The sequence below is a fragment of the Antennarius striatus genome, chromosome 12 (assembly GCF_040054535.1).
Source record: "Antennarius striatus isolate MH-2024 chromosome 12, ASM4005453v1, whole genome shotgun sequence".
In the NCBI taxonomy this organism is placed as follows: Eukaryota; Metazoa; Chordata; class Actinopteri; order Lophiiformes; family Antennariidae; genus Antennarius; species Antennarius striatus.
This window is the reverse complement of record NC_090787.1, coordinates 21,242,034-21,266,895: the sequence shown is the minus strand read 5'-3', so window position 1 is coordinate 21,266,895 and position 24,862 is coordinate 21,242,034. Positions and strand designations below refer to the sequence as shown.

At 43.4% G+C, this 24,862-nt stretch overlaps 2 protein-coding genes across 8 annotated transcripts; both read right to left on the bottom strand.

The window, feature by feature from the left end:
• Positions 1-320: 320 nt before the first annotated feature.
• si:ch211-269e2.1 (cohesin subunit SA-2) lies at positions 321-18,838 on the bottom strand. 7 transcript variants are annotated; one of them, XM_068328856.1, is made up of 33 exons: positions 18,712-18,838; positions 18,272-18,372; positions 18,119-18,206; positions 16,192-16,356; positions 15,596-15,692; positions 15,365-15,441; positions 15,213-15,284; positions 13,582-13,786; positions 13,330-13,481; positions 13,178-13,251; positions 12,960-13,083; positions 12,768-12,866; positions 10,997-11,076; positions 10,805-10,912; positions 10,601-10,715; positions 10,352-10,469; positions 9,990-10,093; positions 9,360-9,452; positions 9,181-9,267; positions 8,592-8,780; positions 8,291-8,367; positions 8,117-8,204; positions 7,913-7,993; positions 7,392-7,484; positions 7,143-7,317; positions 4,300-4,436; positions 4,096-4,197; positions 3,167-3,318; positions 2,950-3,078; positions 2,680-2,870; positions 2,536-2,596; positions 2,281-2,452; positions 321-1,772 (listed from the first exon to the last, which is right to left on the bottom strand). In XM_068328856.1, the coding sequence occupies exons 2-32, from the start codon at positions 18,298-18,300 to the stop codon at positions 2,329-2,331; spliced, it is 3,486 nt and encodes a 1,161-aa protein (XP_068184957.1). In that variant the 5' UTR covers positions 18,301-18,372; positions 18,712-18,838; the 3' UTR covers positions 321-1,772; positions 2,281-2,328. The 7 variants fall into 7 exon arrangements, with proteins under 7 accessions (XP_068184957.1, XP_068184958.1, XP_068184956.1 ...); XM_068328857.1 differs by having other exon boundaries at positions 321-1,006; XM_068328855.1 differs by having other exon boundaries at positions 321-2,452.
• Positions 18,839-19,718: 880 nt separating this feature from the next.
• si:ch211-218d20.15 (uncharacterized) lies at positions 19,719-24,472 on the bottom strand. Its single transcript, XM_068329262.1, has 8 exons — positions 24,063-24,472; positions 23,735-23,853; positions 21,836-21,896; positions 21,695-21,762; positions 21,449-21,551; positions 20,458-20,576; positions 20,218-20,363; positions 19,719-20,135 (listed from the first exon to the last, which is right to left on the bottom strand). Exons 1-8 carry the CDS (start codon positions 24,181-24,183, stop codon positions 20,027-20,029), a joined length of 846 nt encoding a protein of 281 aa, XP_068185363.1. The 5' UTR covers positions 24,184-24,472; the 3' UTR covers positions 19,719-20,026.
• Positions 24,473-24,862: the final 390 nt, after the last annotated feature.

Genomic DNA, 24,862 nt, shown 5'->3' with positions numbered 1-24,862 from the left:
ATATCTGTAAATAGTTATTTGCTGCTTGCTGTGTTGTAAATGAATTGGGCAAGTGTTTTAGACATTTTTTTTCTATGTAATAAAGTATGTCATTGGAATGTACTTTTGACGGAACAAATGGAAGTTATAAGTTTTGATTTTTCTTTAAATTAATAAAGCTTGGTGAATGGAAGAGTAATGGTATGTTACTGTAGTTGTCTGTACGCTGAATACCACAGGAACGCTATACTTCTAGTCTAAAAGAGCAATGAGACACTGGATTCCTCTTGTTTTACAGTATTAGTGTATTTTTTTAAAGTATTACAGCTTTAGCATGCATATATTGTTTGGACATTTTTATTTAAATTATATAAATACATAAGAAACTTTACAAATTATTTCCCATAAGGACAACTCTGGAAAAGGAACAGGAAAATTCATTATGTACTTCCAGAGAAAGTTCTATAACAGTAACCAAAAGCTTTACGACACATTTAGCATCTACTTTCAATAGTGGAATCCTGTACATGGATCAAAACAGTTTTACTCAGCAATTTAGTCCTCAAAGAAAAGAGGATGTTTCATAAAAATGTCATCTAAAGAAGAAATCTAGTGTTAAACTGTCTCAGTCGACAATCCATGACATTTCTGTCCTGTCCTCCCGTCCCTGTACACAGAACAAAGTCTACCAGCTTCCACTCATAAAACCAACCATGTAAAGTTCATTCATGTAGCACCAAAGTTTGAGTTATGACAGTTTACAGACCAAACCTTCCCCGTGAGCAGAAGCAGGTCATAGTGAGGAAAACCTGAGATAACAAGGCTCTAGACGGCTGGAAGGTGGAGACACGTCACAGCAAAAACATTCTGACCACGAACAGCAGTAGAAGCTGTAGTCTGCTAAAATATCAAGAATCACACGTTTATCACCTCTTCTTAATCAATGGGTGTCTGACTGCAGGAGGGTGGAGGGGAAACTGCTCCAGCTGGAGTTTGGTTGGTGTGAAGAGTGGCTCTGATATTTGTGCTTTAAAATAGAACCACAAAACAATCAGTGTCAGTAAAGAAAAACACTTCCAAGTTTTCTACAGTGGAAAAAACAGTAAAGTGATGTTGGACAGGTAGTCCTCAAGATACGAACAATCGCACGCAGTCATATCCGACTACTGTAGTTCTCCTGTCTCGCAACCCCCCCGAGCAGCGAAACATTAACACCATAGATAAAGATTTCACTTCAAGTCAAGATGACTTCACAAATGTCAGACTAATGGAAGTTTGCTCTGATTTTAGACTTCATGGGGGGGTTTTGTCACCGGCAGCGTTTTGTCCTTCTTTTCTCCACATCTCTGTGAACTTCTGATCAGGAAACAAACCCACAATGCATTTCTGTTCATGGAGACGTTCACCAACATGGAGACTGAAGACAATTCAGGTCAGGTTTAAAGTTGGAGCAGCGATGTAGACGATAGACTACCTGTAGGGAAACTGTCAGCACCTGATAGTTCATATTTTATGAACTATTGATGGGTTGTCTCCCTGTAGGAACTAAATGATGTAGGAACCAATGTTTGCAGGTCAGGTTTCTGTCTGGAAGAAATAGAAGCTGAACTCTGAATGTTTTTCTATTTCATGTTAACTATTGATTGAGTTCACTGAGAAAATGAATAGAAATAAACCAGATTAATCAAACGTAAAGGGGCGTGTCTGACTTTTGATGAGCAGGAAGTGACATCAGAGCATCATTCAGGTCAGTGTGGTGGAACACCTCAGTGGATTAGAGCTGGGCTTAGCCTCTACACCCCCCAGGAGAAAATTAATTCAGCAGAGGTAGAGATGTTAAAGTTTCATTACAGTACTACAGTATTTTATGTATTATGGGATGCTTTAATGTCCTGTAATTGTTTCTTGTCAGTCTGAGGGAACAGAACTTCAGTATTTAGAGTAGTGATGACATTTAAATGACCTCAAATGGAGATTATAGATTAGAATTTAATAAATAACAACTTGCAAGCAATTCAGTTTACGAACAGCCTTTCGGAACCACTTGTGTTCATAGGTGGAGGACTACCTGTATTTACAGACAGGACCGTTTTTAATCACTAGGCATCAAATGGACCTTCTATTGATACCGTCTTCTCTGAAGCGTCAGCTGCAACAGGAGAACCATCAATGGAATCGATCTCATGTTGGTTTTCAAGGAATTTGGTTGTAATTGTTTGGTTGTAACCTGAATATTGTTTTATCTGATTTATCCCTTAAAAGTTTTGTCACTCAAATCCTAATAAACAGCCTTTTCCACACCTCTGGGCTCCGATGTCCGAACAGAAGACACAGGACCAGAGACAGGCGTTACATTTCGATCTCCACGGTGTCGTCATCGCCCTCGTTGACACACGTTGCCACGGTCAAATTTTTTGCAGGAGGGTCCGCGGGGACAGAAAAAGGATCCGCGTCAGCTGTCTTCTCTGGATGGCTGAGGAGTCAGACGAGGTTAGCGGGGAACAGTCTGCTGGACAACATCGCTGAGGAAATAAATAATATGGACGTGAGCCTCACCTTAGCCTCTGAGCTCTGGTTCTGGAGTCAGCAGGGCTCAACAAACACGGGGATTTACTTCCTAGAACAAAAACAGTCGCTCGGTAAACCTGTTGCTTGGTGGACATAAATAAGGACATAAATGTCTTTTCTGTTTATTACTACCTTCCACTTTCTGTTTGGAGTTGGGGGAGCGGTTGGGCAGGTAGAGCTTCCTGTCAGAGCTGACGTGGGACACGGCGTCCTCTCCTTCAGCTGCAGCCAACATGGAAGCGCGATAGAAGGCCAGCGGCTGCCAGCTGTCGTCCCTCAGGTCGACGGCGTGCTCTGCAGTGTGTTTCTGCAGGTAGGAGAGCCTGCACAGACCAACAGAGGGGTTACAACGACCCACAACCACAGAGGAACACCTGTGGACGCTGTGTGTGCAGCGCTTACACTGTTTTCTTGTCTGGTTTGAGCAGTTTGCTGGAAAACTCACTGAGGATGGTCAGATAGGAGAGGTGTGGGGGTGTCGGTGCGTCTGGGCTCTGACTGAACCCCTGGAATACAAACTCTATGCCGTTCCTGCGCGCAAATAACACACATACAAGGTTTGAGCACAAAACCCGCTCCACGCTGGAACCCGTGTGACGAGACAGAAGCTGGGGTTCACCTGTGGATCATGACAACACACTCACGAAACTTCACGTGATCCCCGAAAGTGAGGGCGAAGCGCCGTGCCAGCTCTTTGATGCTGGTGAAGGTTTGGATCCCCGGCTGAGCTCCGCCGCCGCTCTCCTGCCCCCGTCTGAGGCGAGTGAACAGCTGGGGAGGGTGAAGGAAAGACGCCGACTGAGTGTGGAGGGACTGGAAGGAACATTACTAAAGCCCCATTAAATACAAGGTTCACTGGCAAAGTCTAGAGCACTGCCGAGGTGCCTTTGAGCAAAGCGCTGTCCCCTTACAAGTTAGTCATTGGGGCACGCCGAGAAGGAGCCGTCCGTCCCCCACCTCTCACCATTACCTCATGCTTACACTCTCCCTTAGTTAAAGCATTCGTTCATTAGTGTCGTGATGTTTCAAACATGTTTTCTTTGGTTACTTGAGGTCTGACATCACCGCGTCTCTTCTCTCACTTTGACCACTGGTCATTTTACGCAAATAAATGTTATAAATGTTAGGAGTTTCCTCTGGTAGTTGTCAGTACTTTAAAGAATGAAAAAGTTTATTTTATTCAAACATTCCTATAAATAGTACCATCAGGAAAAAACGGATAAAACTGCAGTGAAATTAATTTTCTCCAGATGAATGTAAAATACAGACAGCAGGTGGGAAAAATCCTTTCCCCAGAGACACTACTGACGTATATTTCCTCTCCTCCTTCAAATCAGACTAAACGTCACCTGAACCGGTGAATTCAGTCTGATGAAAAAGATCTTTTGAGAACCAATAAACTGTTTAAACACGACAGGGGCCGACGTGCAGCCGTGTGTGTGTGTGTGTGTGTGTGTGTGTGTGTGTGTGTGTGTGTGTGTGTGTGTGTGTGTGTGTGTGTGTGTGTGTGTGTGTGTGTGTGTGTGTGTGTGTGTGTAGCAGCTCTACCTGCTGCAGACAGAGCAGGAGCATGCGAGTGCTCTCCATCTTATCCGTCTGTCGGGTTCTGTTCAGCAGCTCCTTCAGGATGTCCCCAAAGGCGTTACAGTACTGCAAGAAAGGGAGGGGGCACCACTGTAGTACTACTACTGCATTAGCAACTACAGTAGTAGTACTGAGCTAGTATCTGCAGTGGTCTCCTGTATTTTCTACCTTCACGTAGTACATGAAGACCTCGGCAGCCATGCTCATCTCCAGTACTCCGTGTACTATGAGTTTGCAGTACGCCGCCAGCAGAGCCCTCCGCCGGTGACAGTCCTCCAGCCTCTCCTCTTCATCGCCCTCAGCGGCTGAGGGAAGCAGATGGAGCCGAGGCGTGTGATTGGACGGAGGACCAGTGAATCATGTTTAACAGAACAGACAGAACAAAGCAGAGGCGGCGCAGACTTTGAGTCGGTTTCAGCTGGATGGCTTTAGCAGGTGGAAATCAAAGATAACACCAGAGTTATGGTTGTGACACCATGTGGCTTCAATCTTTCTCGGGGCTAATAAAATAGTCTCGCTGGTGAACCACAGTTAATGGAATTTTCTCACGGAAAGAGATTGCCCTGATTTTATGATTTAACTCCTGCCCCTGCCCTGGGAGTGATCTCTGATCCAGCAGCTAATAGAAAACACCGTCTATATAACAAAACTATTACCAGGCAAATCCAATAAAACAATAGCTTTTTATTACATGTTCAAAAACCAATAATCCCAGATTGTATTTGGGTGAAATTTAAGGGATTCCCACCAGGACAGCTATTGACTTCTCTGGACGTCTCTGGAAGTAGAAGCTATTGTAAAGGTAATGAAATATTATAGTAATAGACAGACATGAATGAATTCATAAGTTTAACCTGCAGGACTTTACAAAGACAATTCTGTTTATTTCCAACATGTCAATCTTGTTTTCCTCATTTTGGCACAGATGAAAATGTTCTGCTGCCGTAAATTTACAAGCAGCTCGACTTTACATAATAAAGCTGAGATCCTTTATATAAATTAGTCGAGCAGGTCTCAGTCTGAGGATATTAACAAGGTTTTCTTTGTGAGTGAGGATCAACATCCAGACCAGGATGGACGTCAGACGCCGTTTACAGTCAGCCGGATCGTCGGCACCAAGTTTAACGCCAAACGCGTGGCTGTGCATTAAAGACCTGCATGTTTTTACGTTGGTGACCAGCAGCTCTGAATCACAGCTCCACCCCTGGTACTGAGACGCGGCGCCTACTTTTACTGAAGCCCTGTCATTAAGTAAACATTCAATCCAGTACTTTTATTTTCTACTTCATACTTTTAATCCAACACATTTTAGAAAGTTTAATAATTGTTTTTACTCTCTATTTTCAGATTGAGATTTAACAAAAATATAACGTTCATAAAATAAACATTTAGTTAAGAATTACAGTGGTAAAGGTAAATATTAGAGAAAAATGTAAGAACTCGTAGAAACTCAAGAACTTTTATGACTGCTCAGCTCCGGAAGGCTGATCCCTAAGTTGGAAACCAGTAAAATGTTAAACGAGCGTTGATGTGTCGGCTTAAAAAAATCTGATTTGGCCAAATGGAATAAAATGTCGATCACAGCGGACATTTTTCTGAAAACTAAGTATTTACGTCTTGCTGCTGTTAGAAGGAGGAACTAGAATCCAGTGGTTTTAGTGCAGCTGAGCATCTTCACATTACAGTAAAGTTATTTTACAGTTAATGTTAACTTATACTAACAGGCCTTTGGAGGATATTTAAACACTCTTCATTTCTGTTCAACTCTGAGGTTGAGAAACATGTCACAAATAAAAAGAAAAGTTTCAGTAAAAAAAAAAAGCATTGAAATAAAAACAGCTACTGTAAAGGATGTGTAAGATATAAAAATACTACAAAGAAATAATAATCCCTTAAGTTTTTCTAAAATAACAAAATAATTCTATTCCTTTACTTCAAGTATGGAAATAAAAAATGTCAAAAAATAAACAGAAACAAATTGTTGTATCCATTAAATAATCCATTCTACTGCGTTCAGTTTCGCTTTAAACCCAATTGTTCCTAAACGTGTCATAACATCCAGCTGGTTCTTAAATCTTCAACAATCTGTGTGTGTGTGTGTGTGTGTGTGTGTGTGTGTGTGTGTGTGTGTGTGTGTGTGTGTGTGTGTGTGTGTGTGTGTGTGTGTGTGTGTGTGTGTGTGTGTGTGTGTGTGTGTGTGTGTGTGTGTGTGTGTGTGTGTGTGTGTGTGTGTGTGTGTGTGTGTGTGTGTGTGTGTGTGTGTGTGTGTGTGTGTGTGTGTGTGTGTGTGTGTGTGTGTGTGTGTGTGTGTGTGTGTGTGTGTGTGTGTGTGTGTGTGTGTGTGTGTGTGTGTGTGTGTGTGTGTGTGTGTGTGTGTGTGTGTGTGTGTGTGTGTGTGTGTGTGTGTGTGTGTGTGTGTGTGTGTGTGTGTGTGTGTGTGTGTGTGTGTGTGTGTGTGTGTGTGTGTGTGTGTGTGTGTGTGTGTGTGTGTGTGTGTGTGTGTGTGTGTGTGTGTGTGTGTGTGTGTGTGTGTGTGTGTGTGTGTGTGTGTGTGTGTGTGTGTGTGTGTGTGTGTGTGTGTGTGTGTGTGTGTGTGTGTGTGTGTGTGTGTGTGTGTGTGTGTGTGTGTGTGTGTGTGTGTGTGTGTGTGTGTGTGTGTGTGTGTGTGTGTGTGTGTGTGTGTGTGTGTGTGTGTGTGTGTGTGTGTGTGTGTGTGTGTGTGTGTGTGTGTGTGTGTGTGTGTGTGTGTGTGTGTGTGTGTGTGTGTGTGTGTGTGTGTGTGTGTGTGTGTGTGTGTGTGTGTGTGTGTGTGTGTGTGTGTGTGTGTGTGTGTGTGTGTGTGTGTGTGTGTGTGTGTGTGTGTGTGTGTGTGTGTGTGTGTGTGTGTGTGTGTGTGTGTGTGTGTGTGTGTGTGTGTGTGTGTGTGTGTGTGTGTGTGTGTGTGTGTGTGTGTGTGTGTGTGTGTGTGTGTGTGTGTGTGTGTGTGTGTGTGTGTGTGTGTGTGGCCTCACCGCCGGCCTGACCGTCGGAGTCAGGCCCGACAAACACGTGCAGCAATACGAAGGCCAACAGCGCCCTCTGCAGTTTGGGACTGGGAATGTAAAGCAGGGGCCCAAAGGATGAAGGGTCCCACACGTGGAGCTGGTAGGAATGAGCCGTCAGAACGTCACACACACCCAGAAACGCCTGAAGCAGAGAACAAAACACACGTCAGAAAGGTGAGAGGGTGGAGCCAAGCGTCAACTTCCTGTTGGCCCCACCTGATGGCGCACACGGCGGTCTGCGTGGGACAGACAGCGATGACCCCTCTCACAGAACAGACGCAGCTGGGACCTCTGGGCCACGGCTTTGTCCTGACACAACACACACACACACACACACACACATGAACTGACTCAGGCAGGTCTGGAGGAGAGAATCTGCTAATTTTCCAAAACTACATATTGATTAATGTTGGTTAATTTATAATTATATTATTTTCAACTAATATTATATTATTTAAGGGGATAAAACTGTTTCTTATAATATAATAATAATATGTTGTTGATTTGCTGGATGTAAACACAGACACACATCGTCCACACACACACACACACACACACACACACACACACACACACACACACACACACACACACACACACACACACACACACACACACACACACACACACACACACACACACACACACACACACACACACACACACACACACACAATAATTCCAATCCCACTCCTCCATCTTTCCACTGGAGCCGGTTCAAACAGAGACTAACTCACCCTGGTGGTGAGCGTTTCACTGCTCCTGCTGAGGGACCAGAGCACAGAGAAGGACAGACACTGGAGAACCTCCAGCAGCACCTTCACACAAACATGAAGCCGAGACAAGAGGTTGGAAACACCCAGAAGAGGCAGATGGACGCTCCACAGCTCCAACAGGTGTGTGCAGGCGTGATGTGAAGGTGAATTCCTCAGAGGTTCTACCTCAGGCGGCGCTGCTCCCCAGCTGGCGTCCACAGGCAGGAGAGGAGACAACAGCTCCAGCAGGTTCCACTGGGAGAGGTCATGACAGCTGAGACAGATAAATACAGGGATGAACAGTCACCATCAGAACACTGTGGAGATTAAACTTCATTGTGAACATCGTTCAGGTCTCACTTGTGGAAAGCTCTGAGTTTTTTCAGTACGGCTACAGTTTCTTCAGTTTTCGCCTCATCGGCAGGAAAAATGTCCTCCTGCAACAGGAAAACAGGAAATACAAAGTGACTTCAGCTCATCAGTCAGACATTTCCCCATTAGAAGTAACTACAATCATTTAATCCGTTCCAGTCTTGTAAAAAAGCCCCAAACCCTTAAAATTATGAAAATATTTTTTTATAAAGGAAACAGACTTTACCTGTGAATCATTAATTCTACAGTATATAAGTTACACAAACAAAGATAAAGCAGTAGGCCTCACCTGCAGCCGTGCTGTCAGCTGATCCACCCAGCGCTGCACCAGAGCGTCCCTGGCAGCCTGAGCGATGGAGGAACCGGCGCTCTGCCCCCCACACAGACTGAGGAGGGTCCGGGCAGCGGTCTCCAGAACAGCAGGGCCCGAGTGGCGCTCTAGGATGGAGTCCATCTCCTCCATCAGGCTGGACACCGCCTGGGAAAAGATAACTTAAAGACTAAATATCAAGCTGAGATGATTCTGAAAACTGATTCATGAAGTTAAAAAGACACGAGACGTCCCTTAACAGGCACAACAACATGAGTGTCAGCGGGTTCTCTCTTCACACGCAATTAGAATTTTTATTTTTGACAAAAACAAATTTGAGACACATTTTATTCTTTTGGTAATTATACAGATTCTGTGATAAACTACCAAATTACAAAGAAACAGCTAATGGCTAATCAGGAAATGAAGACTTTGCAAATTAGAAACATTTAATTTCACAGTTCAACTACTTTGATCAAACATTCCTGTTTCAGAAACTATGAAACACGATGCAGCTGTGTAAAAACCACTTGATGGTTTGATTAAATCTTATTATTGGTCTACAAACCTGCATGTTTTCAGCCTGGGGACACTCGGAGTGGAAGTACTGAGGGATCTTCAGCAGGGAGGCAACAACGTCACCGCTGCTGGAGAACTGCACCAGAACATGGTGTGGTTATGCATCAAGTGTGCAGCGCAGAGGTCAGATCAACATGACTCTGAACGACACGACAGGTGAATGAGTACCTTGGACAGCAGCTTAGGAAGCACCATGAGGAGATGTTCTGTCAGCGTAGCGCAGTCATCAGTCAGAGTTTTCTTGTCCCTGACACTCAGAACCTGAAGGGTCGTGACGCAAATACAAAAAATAAACCACGAACCAGTTTATCAGACAATGTTTCCACCGACCAGCCTTTAAGGTGTGGTGGATAAATACTACAAAATAAAATGATCGACAGAAAAACTGTTTTTTTTTCTAAATGTAATAATAAATGTGAATCCAGTGTGTATTCAACTGTATCAGCAGCGTCCTCATAACATGGCCTCAACATTCGTTTTTGTTCATTTCGCTAGTTCCAATTTAGAGCTAATGTATTGTGTGTTAGCGGCCGGAGCGTCACCTCTAAGAAGGTAGTCATGTGACCGAGGCAAGCGTCTTCCAGAGTGACTCACACACAGATGTGGAGGAGAGAATCCACTCATTTAAAACTAAACTTGGTTCAGAATCATATTATAAATAAAATGGAAATAATGTAAGTTCTGTGTTCTGGGCATCGATTGACCTCCCGACCGGTACTGGTTCACCTGGGGGGTGGGGGGGCGCTGCTCTACAGTAGATCAGAGCCGCCCCCTCAGTGAAGGACCACCTCCACTGACCTTCTTCACCCCGCTCCTTCCAGCCAGCGCTGGACCCTCTGTGGCCTGACGCACCGACGCCACCAGGACCTCCACAAGAACCGCCTGTTCTGCCTGAGTAAGACCTGATCACTTGCACACACACACACACACACACACACACACACACACAGACACACACACACACACACACACACACCACGTGACAGTCATGCTGCTTAGATCTACTCATCAACAAACGGGACATTTTTCTAGTAATGCCATTTGTTTTGTTGTAAAAAAAATCACATAAATATGCAAAAATAATCTGAGCAGCTCTACATTTAAGGAAATCCTTCTGGATTACTGTTTGTAATCCCACCAAGGAGCCACATGGGCGTTACCTGAACGCTGTGAGGAAGACTCCTTCAGCAGTATGGAGGTGAGGGTGGGCCAGTCCTTCAGCAGAGCTGCACCACAGTCCCACAGACTGTCCACCAAGTACACCACATGCGTGTGCAGCTGAGAGCAGAACACAGGGCGTGTTGTCGTCACGGATCATGACACGCAGCATCTTGACGTTGATTTGAATTAAATGCAGGTCGTTTCCACGTATAAACTTCCTTGGATTGAAACAGACGGTGCGTCCGTACCTCTGACTCCTGGTAGAAGTGCAGCAGAGCCTTCAGTCTGGCCACCGTTTGCAGCGTATGAGCCTCCTCCTCGTTCGATCCCTCAAGAGCTTCACCTCCAGGCGTGTTGAGAAGCCTGATAACGACAACAATCAGTCAAACACGATTTAAACAGTCAAACACGGTTTCTGCTTGCTTGTTTGTTTTGTAAGTGATGTACACTACCGGGCGTACAGCAGCTCTCCTGCAGTGGCCGCTAGGGGGCGCTGAGAGGAGAAGACAAACTGTAGGAGCTGCTTGTAGTCCTCTGGACTGAGCACATCATCACATGTTCTGAGGAGTCCCGTAGAGTCGGACGTAAGTATGAAGGACGCTTTGCAAATGAGAAGAGTGAATGAGAACCGGCCACTAACTCACCTGGAGATGAGAACCAATAGCTTCATAGTCTGCACCCCCACCTCACTGTCCCTGTCCAAGGTCATCGAGATCATCCGGTCCTGGAAGACCAACCGGTAGCATGAATGAGTGGTAACCAATAACAACACGTCTGTCTGAACACGCATGAACATAATCCATGTAGTAACAATGAATGTACTGTCAAGAGGACATACATCTCTGTAGTGGAATAAAGAGTATTTAACTGTTTTACACTCCTGTTGTTCCAATTCAGGTAATGGACCTGTACTCAAAGTCTAACTTAACCTCCAGGGACCCATTAAAACGTCTACACACATGACCTAATCGGGGCACAAAAGGGTCGTCTCACAAAAGCGAAAAAAAAAAAAGTAATACAGAAAAAAAAATGTTTTTAATGCATCAGATCTTTTCCATTACTTCAGACCTATCCATAGATATAAAGGTTATTATATTTTTTATAATTATATGTTTATATGGAATTTGCCATTAGAACCCTGTTTTTCTTCCAATGGGAAAAACACAAAATATGGAATATTTCCAAAAGTTAGTGCAGAGTTTAATACTTCTGATAAAGATATTACAACTATTGGATGAATGGACAAACATGTTTTTACATGTGTGTAAACACAATGGGTCTGGTTCTGGGTAATGGGGTCATTGTGGGGTCATTGTGGGGTCATTGTGGGGTCATTGTCTTGCTGCAGACAATGAAGATCATGTTTCATTGTAACATGTCAGCATTATTGTATATAGTTATATATATATATATATATATATATATATATATATATATATATATATATATATATATATATATATATAATATACATACACACACACACACACATATATATATATATGATTATAGTATGTGAAAAATATGTGGTTATAATGGGAGTCAATTGGACCATTTTTGACCATTTTAGGTATTGTGGTTACACAGTGAAAATCTGCTATTCTATACACTTCCAATGACAGGCATTAAGGAATTCAGAAAATAAAGATGAAAGAAAATTTGTTGTAAAATTTCAAATATTTAGTCTTTTAACTTAAATAACTGATTTATTGGGAAACACATAAAAGCAACAAAAATGTCACTTTTGGGCCCAAACAGTTCCTAAGGGTTAAGTAAGCATGAGCATGAAGTAAAAGTAGTCGTTGTGTAGAAAAACGTTCCCTTCTAGCTGAAGATGTTGTTTTGCATTAAAATTACTGTTGCATTAATATGTAGGCACAACTTTGTTTCTGTCCATGCTTGAGGTTAAGCTCAATTTAATTATCATATGTTCTTGGTTAGTTTAGTGAAAGTAATGTATCATATAAAACCACAATGGGTTTGCTGTGTTGAATCCCACAGTTTCTGTGAGCTCAGGATCTGTACTAAAACATTGTGGACACTGAACTATCACCTTTTTATTTGTTGTGGTAAACCTGTTAACAGGAAGAGTCCAACATGATATTAATAATTTAACATGTTTTTCTGGTCATCTGATGAATTTAAGTCCAACTTTATCTCTCTGATAAAACTTGTTAGCTTTCAGGCCTCAAATAACACCTAAGAGAAAAATCTGTCTCTTTAGCTGCTGATGTTCTCTTATGTTATAAAAGGCAGAGTAACTGTGGGGCTTCTACTTCCCAGGAGTTAAGAAACAATAAGCCAGATGTACCTCTATAGGTCTGTTTGCTGAAAGTACAATATAGAAAAAGCTATTTGATGACTGCCCCCTGCTGGACACAGCAGAGACACGCATCTTCGACCAGAGGCGCTTACCTTGAAGCGGCTGGTGAACAAATCAAGTTTAGGGAGGAGCAGAGGATCTCCGTACAAACCCTGCAGAGCCAACACACACTTGAGACGCACATCCGGTATCTGAGGGGTGATGTGTAGGTACGTCAATGCAGAGACATCATCAAGTATTACTGCGTTATTGTTTCATCACAGTGTGTCGCTGCGGTTGTCTACCTTGTCAAACATCATCCAGCCCATGTATTTGAGGTAGCTATCGTTGAGAAACGCGGAACTGTAGAGTTTCATCCACAACCCCAACTCCTCCACACAAATAGATCGGATTTCTGGAAGCACATCGCTGCACGGGCAAACACACAGAATCCAACGTGTCGCGTGAAGACTTCCACACACACGCAGCAGTTACGCTGAAACACTGTCATAGGAACACGTACCGGTATCTTTTGAGAAAAACCCCCTTGAAGATGATGTCCATGATGCTTTCTATCTCCGCCCGCTTCTCCTGCAGCTGCAAGTGCATGAGTAGAAGCATGACACACACAGGAAGTACGACTCGCCACCTGCAGACACAGCGAAGCGGACTGACCTCGGTGATCTTCTTCTGGATCCTCTCCAGCTGCAGTGGGCTTTTCTGTCTGGTCGTCTTCGTCTTCTGCACCTCGTACAGTTTCTGGCTGTTTTCAATGCTGACGCTGAGACTCTGAGCCACGCCCACCAGAGAGCTCAGCAGCTTCACCCCTGACCAGCGGCGCCCACATCAACAGATCAGTTCACTGTGTGTGTCTGCATCTGCCTGTGTGTGTGTGTGTGTGAGTGTGTGTGTGTTTTCTGTCCTTACCTGCCAGTGTGCAGGTGTGTCTGAATGCTCGCACATAGGAATTGGACAGTTCAGTGAGCAGCGAGATGAGGGTGTTCATCAGGTAGCTGTCGAACAGGACGCTGTGCTGACACTGAGACACCAGCACGGAAATAAAATCACAGAACTCGGAATGAAACCAACGACCGTACGGTCCCGACTGGATCAGAGGATACTCCATACCGTCCTACAGCGGAGACAGGGAGGGATGGGGAGGGGAGGAACACTCTGAGGGGCAGTAATGTCTTAAAGGTATTTATACTTTCATTAATGAAGAGATTTAGACATTATATACATGCTATTTGCTATTTTGCTAGATTCACAGTAGTCAACTTGAATCACACACTCATTTCATCTTTGCAGACAGTTGAACCCTGTCCCAGTGCACACACAGCTCACACAACTCATCTACCCTGTTCTCACCCTGGAAGTCTGTACACATTTGAACACACACACACACACACACACACACACACACACACACACACACACACACACACACACACACACACACACACACACACACACACACACACACACACACACACACACACACACACACACACACACACACACACACACACACACACACACACACACTCATACCCACACCTACACACCCCCACACACCCAAGGTGACAGTTCCATTTATGGAAGTCTTCACACTTATGGGGTGATCAGGATGTAGGCAGGATTGTTTACAGGATGAGACCGGAGACGGAAACTACATCGAGAAGAAGCCGAAAACCTGTCGCGATCTGATTGGACCAGAAGACACCACATCCCCTCATGCATATTCTTAATCTGAATTGTTTAAATTTGAGCGGGCCAAGATAGAATTGCTCTTCTTCAGCTGCGTCTGATGTAAGACACGTGTAGTACCGGCAGTCAGGGAGACGGAGAGAGCCCGGATATCTGTCTTAGACCTGTTGTCAGGAATAAACCTTTAAACTTATGATGATTGTCTCCTGCTTTATCTCAATAACAAGAACCCACGGAATAAAGAAGCTTTGAAAAGACTTTGCTTCATTATCTAAATCAGGGGGGTCAAACTCATTTTCACCGAGGGCCACATCAGCATTACGGCTGTCCTCAAAGGGCCAGATGTAACTAAAAGTAACTTAACGTAATGTAACTAAGTGTAACTATTAATGTTAAATAACTGAATTTCTGACTGATTCTAGTTCCAAACATTACAGTTAGACAGAAAAAACATGTTTGTTTGTTTCTCTGTTCTAACATAAATCCTTTTCATTTGTCAGGTTATTAAACCCACAGAACTCCATCAATCAAGGATCAAACTATCAATCAATAAAGAAAAATAACATCAGACACAAGTTAGGACATTAACTTTGTTCACAAATTTTTTGCTAGAGATAAAATGTGCATTATGTACATTTGGGAAATGTAGTTATGGGAAATGTAGTTTTTGGTCAAAGCACACTTTTGACACTCTGATTTTTAGACACTCTGACATTTTATGCCCTCGCAAGCCACATAAATTGATGCGAAGGGCCACATTTGGCCCCCGGGCCTTGAGTTTAACACATGTGATCTAAACGATCTGATTCAAAAGCATCCATCCGTTCACGAAACAGGAAGTCTCCACTGACCGTATCCATGGGCCATGTGACTGTGAGGATCCATGGAAAGGCCAGAAACTTCTTGTACTGCAGACCGGAGACCTGGAACACACACAGTCACGCAGCGTTACGCACTGAAACGCCACAGGAGACCAGAAGAAATGTCTCTGAAGTCTTCTCACGTCATCTAGGTCTTCCACCATTTTACTCATGACGTCACTGTCTTCTTTATTCTGACACATCTCTGCTGTCACCACACCTGTGAAGGACAGCAGGTATGATTGTGTGTTTGTGTCCTATGTGTGTGTGTGTGTGTGTGTGTGTGTGTGTGTGTGTGTGTGTGTGTGTGTGTGTGTGTGTGTGTGTGTGTGTGTGTGTGTGTGTGTGTGTGTGTGTGTGTTTCATCTGCTGACCTTTGCAACCAGAGCACTGGATGAAGAAACTGATGAGATTGAGGAGGGAAAAGTCTCTGTCCGTCAGGTAGGCCTGGATCCAGTCGTCAATCACCACCTGCTCAGAACACACATGTGATCTAGGAGCCCATAGGTGACACACTTGATTTGAAAACATTAAATTTGAAGAAATCTGATATTTCTAATTAATTATCAGTGTGATAAAGTTAAAGGTGAGTCATCTCAGCCTGGTGACGGGAATGCAGCCTTGGTGTGTTTCCTGTATGTGAACGTTCTGTATCCTGGCTCATGTCTGAGGCCCAATCAAAAATATATCATTTGATATCAGTTTGTGTGCACGTGTTTATTCGGCTGTTTTAATTAGAACTGAAATATTGAAGTTCATATAAACCTATCGACAGAGTTATATAGAGGTGCTCTTTTATCAGAGACAGTGGAACAATAGTGTTTTCTTTGCACTATTACACTAATGAGAAACCGAAACTCAGTCAGATAGAGGAGGAAGACATGAGAAACAATTTTGAGTTTAAATATGTAATATTAGACATTCTAGTGCAAAATCAATTACATGACACTTAAGGATGTGCTCCTCTCACCTGCATGGCGCTCCTGCCCATGGTGACCACCTCAAACAGGGTGACGGCTTCAACATGCCTCTGTTTGAGCTGGCTGCCTCTGGACTGGCTACCAGTGCCGGGGCTGCTTTTAGCACGTTTGCGTTTGACGTTCTCTGAGCCTTTGTGGGCTCTCTTCCTTCTTCTCTGTGGGTTGAGAAATATAACGGGTGTAACAGTAAGGTACAGGTGTATGGACGCGTAAGAACACACAGCCTGATGGGGGTTAAACAGGAAAAGTGCACAGTTATTACATGAAAATACATTGACTATTAATTGATTATTAATGAACTTATTCATCAGTCATTAAAACCTCTGTCCTCTATCTGCACACGGCCAACAAAAAAATACTGTACAAACATGTGTAAAAGTAATGAACAAGAGAAGCCTGTGTGACAGAGCCCCCACTACCTGGGCCAACAGGATGAGGGGAAATGGACCTGACCTGCAGTGGAGACTTCTGTACAAACCCCCCCTCAAGAAAAACACAGCCGACATCCAGTGGAGGATTTACATGGTGCCGTCGGTTCCAATGCTTTATCTCTGTTTTTAACCCTGCGGTGTCCAGCCAGTGTCCCTTCTGTCCCCTCCAGGAGACAGTCTGTCATGCTGTCAGTGGGTGTGGGAGACTTCAGTGCTCTTCACTCTTCTAATGAATGTTTTTAACTTGTTCAGTGAAAATTTTAGTATCAGGAAATCCGTCTACGGTGCTGGGTACAATAGATCGAATCAGAGAAAGTGGCAGCTTTTAAATTTTATTTCTGGGGAGGCAAAACTCGCAATTTCTGTGACCAGGAAGAGGAGAACTGAAAACAATACTGTTCCAGAAGCAGCTCCTGTTTTCTGCTGTAACATCAGATGTCGCTTAAAACTAGAATCTGGTTTCTATAAAATGACAAAAGACCTGAATAACTTTAGGAACATCTGGTGTCACAAAAATGTCCTATGCACTTTAGTTGATGATCAACTCACTTTTGCAAACTTCCTGATATAATGCACTAATTTTTAAATGGTACTTCCTTTTGTTTATTGGTGTTTAGTGTTTTTGAAGTTTCATCAAATGAAAAATTGTAAAATGTTCTGAATGTGATTGAAGTCTTTTTGCAAAAAATCTTCTTCTTCTGAAGCACTTTAGTGCTTTCATCTAATGTAAAATTGTAAAATGTTTGAATGTGATTAAAGTGTTTTTGCAAAAATAAAAAAAAAATCCATCTGGGAGGAAGAAGAGGAGAAGAAGTTGAAGAAGAAGAAAAGAAGAAGAACAAGAAGAAGAAGTCGTAGAAGAAGAAGAACAACAAGACGTCAAAGATTTTTGATTTTGATTTTTGCAAAAACACTTCAATGAAATTCAAACATTTTACAATTTTTCATGAGATGAAAGAACTAAAGTGCTTCAAAAACACTAAAAACAATAAATAAAAGGAAAATACCATTTAAAAATTAGTGCATTGTATCAGGAAGAAAATACCATTTAAAAATTAGTGCATTGTATCAGGAAGTTTGCAAAAGTGAGTTGATCATCAACTAAAGTGCATAGGACATTTTTGTGACACCAGATGTTCCTAAAGTTATTCAGGTCTTTTGTCATTTTATAGAAACCAAATTCTGGTTTTAAGCGACATCTGATGTTACAGCAGAAAACAGGAGGTGCTTCTGGAACAGTATTGTTTTCAGTTCTCCTCTTCCTGGTCACAGAAATTGCGAGTTTTGCCTCCGAAGAAGAAGAAGAACCCAGAGAGACTCCATTCAGACATGTAGAGAAGATGTCAACTTTACAGAGAGAGGCAGAGTTTTCATCTCCCCTCCGTGTCTGATTGGACCAACCATCGTCTTCATGACAACAGATCTCTGAGCCTTTCTGATGATGAAGAAAACCCATCAGAAGTGCTTCAGGAGGCACAGTGCTCACCTCACGCTTCTGTCGGTTCTCATTGCCTGAGTCCTCCTCGGAGTGATGGACGGCCCCGGAGGACCTTCCTTCATCATGACAGGTCCTGCTGGGGGTCAGAACATGAGGTCAGAGGAATGAATGAAGGCTGCATGAGGACCAGACCTGACGGACCTGCGTGTAGCTGCGGCCTCTGGGATCATCTCCTCGGGTCTTCACACAGGACTCAGGTGTGTCTCTGCCTCCAGAAATACATCCCGACCCGCGGACGGCCTCTGAAGCAAACGTGGATGTTTGATTCATTTAAACTTACATCTCCGGGGGGGGGCTACAGGATAAAAAACCGATCTCCTTTAAGAAGGGAAGGAGAATAAATTAAATTAAATTCATTTCCCCTCGGCAGGGAGGAGCCGGGAGGATCTAACGTTAAAGGTTTGCCCAAAGACACTTCGGCAGAGTCAAGCCCCGCCCGGTGGAGACGTAGAGGTGAACAAGGTAAACAATGTGTCGCCATTCGACTGTGTTAGCTAACATGTTTTAATAAATGTCAGCATTAAAACAAAGATTAAAATTGAGCCAGAGGTGGAAAAAAAGCTTAAACTTTCCACACTTACCGTCTCTCTGCGTTTCATCTTTCCCGGGGGTTCACTCACGCAAGTTTAAATCCAAAAACTTCAATAAATAATAAGCAAACATGGCCATGAATATCCTGCTTCCTCTGCTCTGCTCTCACAGTCAAGTTGACGAACAGCCTAACACAGCCCGATTGGCTGACGAACCAAAATCCAGTTACGTGATTGGCTTCTCTTAAACGTCATTCACGTTTATCCCGCCCCTCATGGCAGCGACGTACGGAGTTGGATCTCCGCGTACTTTAAGAACACCTGTAAAAATAAACACTTCAGGCGAACAACATGTCAGTAATTGATAACGTAATTAAAATAAATAAAATACTTTCATACAGCGTCAGTACACAACTGTGTATTATTACAAGGGTGTTACAGCACCTACTTCCTCCAGGAATTTGTGGTAAAATATCTAAACATCTCCCTGTTTGTATGTCGCGGTATTCTAATGATCTATGCTGGTTGACATTTAACGTCTAGCGAGAAGTGTCCAGTAGGGGGCGCCATATGCGCATTACTGTAAAGATGATATCGCTTTGTGCTGCAGGTAAAACTCCAGGGGGTTCTCTGGAATAAACAAAAACACCATAAATTTAATCCGGAGAAAATATCACAAAGTAAAAGTGCTCAATTCCAATTAAAAATGCATTTCAAGCAACCAAACTATTGTGTTGTCAATAATGACAGATTGTCCATCCATCCATGGAATAATATATTATATTAGAATAATTATAATTATATTATAATATTATTATATAATATAATTATATTATATAATAATATTATTATATTATTGCTATACAGTAATGTACAGGGAGCAAATTACATCGTTGGTGATGTGTTTCACCTCTTCATATACACTGAAGGAGGTATGGTCTCTTTTTCAACCTGCCTGCCTTTTAAGGGTTAATCTTGGATATGATCACATCTACCAAACGCAGATTGGAAGACACAGATGGTGCAATAACAGAGAAAAAGTCTGCACATTTCCATGTTGCATTCAGCTTTATTATTCAGGTAAAAAAGGAAAGTCACAACAGTGGTTGTAACAGTAGTGCAACAGGGATTCATCAAGATCATATCCCAAACAACAAATGCACCATGCGGACTAGAAGGCCCTCTATTCATGACTTTTAAGTGACATAAGCGATCTAATCCCACCATCAATCAACTGAATCAGGTTGTGTAGCACCTTTTCACAGTCAAAAGAACCTCCATTCATTTAGAGGCAGGACTCTCCCAGAGGAACCTGATAGGTCCAAACAAAAGGATTCATGGGGGCAGTGGGCTTCATGAGGACGGGTCAAAACAGGAACTGTGAGATGAAGGCCATAGCCTGGTGAAGGTCTTCCGTCAGCTCTTCTGGTAGTAGCAAAACCAATGATGTCAAGCTCTGAGTTATTTTCAACACCCTACATAGAGAACAGAATGTGGTTGTTAACCCATTGCTTCTGCCTCAATCACCAACAGTGTAAGGTGTGGATTACCACTCACCAGTTGATGTAGTGAGCAGCCAGCAGAGGTTCATGTCTGGACCCTTCTTCTACCGCTAGACACTGTTTCATCTGTTTGAAATTGGCCTCAATATTGTTCTTTATTTCAGAGAAAGCCTGCATTCCTCTGAAAGAGCTGATGACTTGCTGCAAAACAAGACGTTAAAAAGCAAACAAGTTATCGTAGAATACAGACACAGGTAGATGTATGAAAGAATAAACCCAAAAGAAGTATGCTTACGTATATAACCGACAGCTGGTGAGGGATGTATTTATGACTTCCGAGGTGCCTGATATCTTCCTCTAACTGTTGACTCAGGACCAAGAGCTGGTTTAGTTTGGCAATGTGGATAAAGTATTCTGCAGATGGAGCATTAGACTGTGTTAGTTTGGTTCTTTGGGACACAAGAATACATATTAATCATGTGAGCAGCGACTATATGGATGGAGCGGTCATCAGAAAACCATCTGCACAGTCACTGTTGTCATTGAACTACTGTACAGGAAATCCATGGCAATGAAAAAGATTTGTGAGAGACTACAAAGAGAAGCACTTCACTGCATTACCCCTACAATTTGTTTGTCTTGCTTCAATACCATCCTTGAGTGAAAGTATAGAGAATCAGAATGCTTTGAAAATAATTAGGAAAATGGTTCCTGTAAATCTTTCATTATATGTGTATTACTGAGTTGTTCATACTAATGCATTAATATGTAATAAGCACTAAAGGATTAATGGTGATGTCAGTTTTAAATGCTTTTAAAATAATCCATGCTTTGCTCTATAACGAGCCATCAAACTTGTCTGAATGTAAATTACATGTATGATTGTTCTTTTCTGTGGTCTCCCTCCACTTTCACTTATATTCTGACAGTGTTTTCTCCATCGAAGAGACAAAACCAAAAGGTTATCGGCATTTTTTTTAGAAAACATCAGTCTTAATTATTATTTAATGAAAATCTGATATCATTAAAGGGCCTGTACAACAGGCAATTAAATGGGGAGATGATGGAGTGATGGCAGCCACCTCGCAGTGCCTTAGGAGTAGCTTGCTCTAAGGCACCTCAGCAGAGCTCAGGAGGTGAACTGACACCTCTCCAGCTACCAGTTCACACTCCATACCTTTGGTCCATATTGGTCTTGAACCGGCCACCCTCCGGTCCCCAATCCAAGCCCGTGTGACTGAGCTACTGCCACCCCAGTGGTGATAATTGTCAGCCCATCATCCTACCGTCCATTAGTGGCCTCTCCAGCATGTCCACCGGGCTGCCCTGAATAAGGAAAACCTCGACTCGAGGAAACATCGCTGACAGACTCATCATGTCCAGGTAGTCCTGAGTAAAAACACAATACCACTGATTTCTGGTATAGCATGTAGGACTTATCTGAAAATCCCGATACGCCAGAGGAGTTTCAGGAAGCTTGGCATGCAGTGTTTTATGTAGACTGTTTTCTGGAACGTATTCTGATGTGATACCTCCAACTGCGGCATAGGCTTTGGTAGATGTTCAAGGCACTGCAGCATCTGGTCAAGAATCTCTGATCCTTTAGAGAGAAGAAAATGCATCAAAAATCCAGGAGCTCTTCATAAAACACTGTGATCCTTGATCAGTCTGACCTTGGGTCTGGAAAGTGTCTGATTCCTCAGGGCTACAGCCTTGTCCTAGCTGCTCCTGGAACTGTAACACAGAAAACACTGCTAGTCACAGATTCCATTCAGACCAATGAGAAATTCTGACTGCAATTACAAACAGTAGTCTATTTATAATTGTTGGGATGTTGAGACTATCAGTTTTAAACTGACAGTGAAGTTATGTCAGAGTTAGATTAGGGGCAAGTTGTCAAGGATACCTCAAATTGTCCAAAAGAGCATGAATTTGGTAGAACAAAACTGAGCATACAAGTAGAGGGTAGCCAGGCACGGATTAATGAATTAAAAGTCAGAAAAAAAATTGTGAACATTTGGTCAAAAAATGAGATTGTATGAGATTGGTCTTTGAACCCGAAAGAAGCAGTCTCTGGCAGGTAAGTCCATAACACTCTTTATTGGCTGCACATTTGAGTCAGCAAAACACAGGACAGGAGACAGACGGACAGAATCCAGCAAGGAACAGGGGAATCTCGAGGTCATGACACAAAGTCTAGATCTTCAGGACGGAACAGGACGTATAGTCAGAAGAGTCAGAGTCAGACCAGGAAGGCAATCGGTCTGTTGGCTGCAGGCAGGGCAGACCCCCAAAAACTCACAGGTGCCTTCCTCCAGTGTGGGCCGCCAGAACCTTTGCAGAATTACGTCCTTGGTTGGCTGGATTTCTGGGTTACAGGTGATTCTGCAGTCGTGGAACCAGAATTGGATTGGAACCAAAAAATTGGAACCAAAAAATATATGCCAGAATTTTGTGGTCAGACCAGATGAGGAAGAGCTGCTTGCTCACCTCCAACCAATGGCACCATTCCTGAAAAGCCACTGCCAGAAGCTCTATGTAGTTTCTCTCAGCCAGAGAACAATGGTGGAAGAAGGAGGCACAGGGGTGAAGCTTCTGGTCCCTTGTAGCCCTCTCCCACTCCCCAGAGGCTACAAGCAGATTAGTGGGCGGTGGTAATGTTTTTGATTGTCATTTCGTTCAGGCCCCCATAGTCGAGGCATGGCCACCGACTTCTCTGTCTTCTCCACAAGAAATTACAGCTCCTGCAGTTCCAACACAGGACTCCAATAGCAGCTGTGGTAGGATGGGAGCTTGAGGTGTCAGACAGTAAGTACCGAGTGTAGTTTTTGCGAGTTTATCCATGAGCAGTTACATTTGGGTGGCCAACATAACCAACACTTACTCCTGGTTTGAAAAAGCCAGGTAAACATCTGCTTTGACAGAAAACAGCAGAGGCTTGTGATGTTGTCTGTTCAATCTTCTCAAAATCGATTCTGGGGGAACAGGAACGACACTGGGTCCATTCTTGGCCACATTGTACTGTGTAATGGGTGTAGTACATGGACCCAAAAGCAGCTCCCCTTGGCAAGTAGGTCCATAATAATTATAATAATTTGCGCACCAGCACTTTCTCAAGTAAATACATTGCAATCTTTATGTAACATGATTTGCTGTGGTTTAATGGGTGTTTAATGTGAATTGACATAAAAATAAAACAAACACAAGGTGTTTTGTTTGCTGGTGGAGACACACACATGGGTCTTCCAGATTATCAATTTCAAAAATTCATCTGACAGTTTGATGGAAACAGAAACGAGGTCAAATGTGGGACGCAAACATGAGCTTCATCAGCAGTGGTGGATGGGAAGGAAATTTCCTGAATGAAATTGATTGATTGATAAGGCTGGCGGCGAGGCTATGTTATCTCCTGGAGGCCAAACAGACCATCAAACCTGGCTCCAGATTAAAAATGAGCACCATAATATGACTTGATCAAAGAAAACACACATATCTAGAGATTATATTTATAACAGGTCACTGATTGCTTACTTGATGCACATCAGGATGTCATTGCTGGCGGGTCACCATACCTGCTGCATCTGAGCCCTGATGAGGAGGTCCAGCTGCCCACAAAGGCACAACATCTCCAGTCCCACATGTTCTGGACTCATCCGGACAGGCATCAGGGGTCTCCTCACCTGTAGCTCCACTGGCCAGAGAACAAAAACCACATCAGCAGGTTGGTTGCCTTTCCTTCACATGTCAATACATGTAAACACACAACCCATGAAACAAACGCGCATGCCATTCCAGAAGCAGGTCCAGGAAGGATGGAGATGTGAGGTCTGTTCTGGGGGCCATCAGGAGAAACATTTCTGACGGTTCGAGTAAAAAGCAGCTGGTAAAGCTGAGACTTACCTCTGAACGCCTCATGATAAGCACAGGGCTGACACAGCGGCTCCGACGCGCTGCCCGCCATGTCTGACCGGCTGTGCGTCCTCAGTGCGTCCCGCTGGTCAGAGCCGCAGGATGGAGGCATCAGAACCCCTGATATGGAGATCCATCACTTTATTTTTGCATCGGGGGGGTCTACTTAGCAGAAGGTGTGCGTTCGAGTGTCCGACGTTCAGGCAGGGTGAATAGAAGCCACTGCAGTGTTTCTTCATACGCAATCGTTTCTTTGCGGATGATGTCACTCAGTGTGAGCGCATGTGGTCTCCTGAAGGGTCCCGGGGGCTGAGAGCTCGATGTGCGAGGAAGACACGATGCCAACGCCCTTTCAGACAGCAGACGTGCTGTTAGTCTGGCTTTTACAGCTCTGATCGCCCCTCCCACTCCGCCTCCACACACACACACACACACACACACACACACACACACACACACACACACACACTCGATGATGTCATTGTTTGGGATGAAGATGACAACACCAGTCTGAGGGCAGCGGTGTGATCAGGTCTGATCCATGTCCCTGATCTCTCCTCTTCCACCAACAATACATTTTTGCCTGTTTTTTGTGTGTACTGTATTTTGCAAATTTCTCAAAATGTGATGCACATTTTTTGTATGAATTGTCCAAAGAACATAGATGCAAATCTCTCGTGGACAAATCAGAATTTGTTGTGGCTCTGTAATCTGTAGTTCCTAGTCACTTTTTCAGATTACGGTCAGTACGGTGTATGTTTTAAATCAAAATTATACACAGCAACAAAATG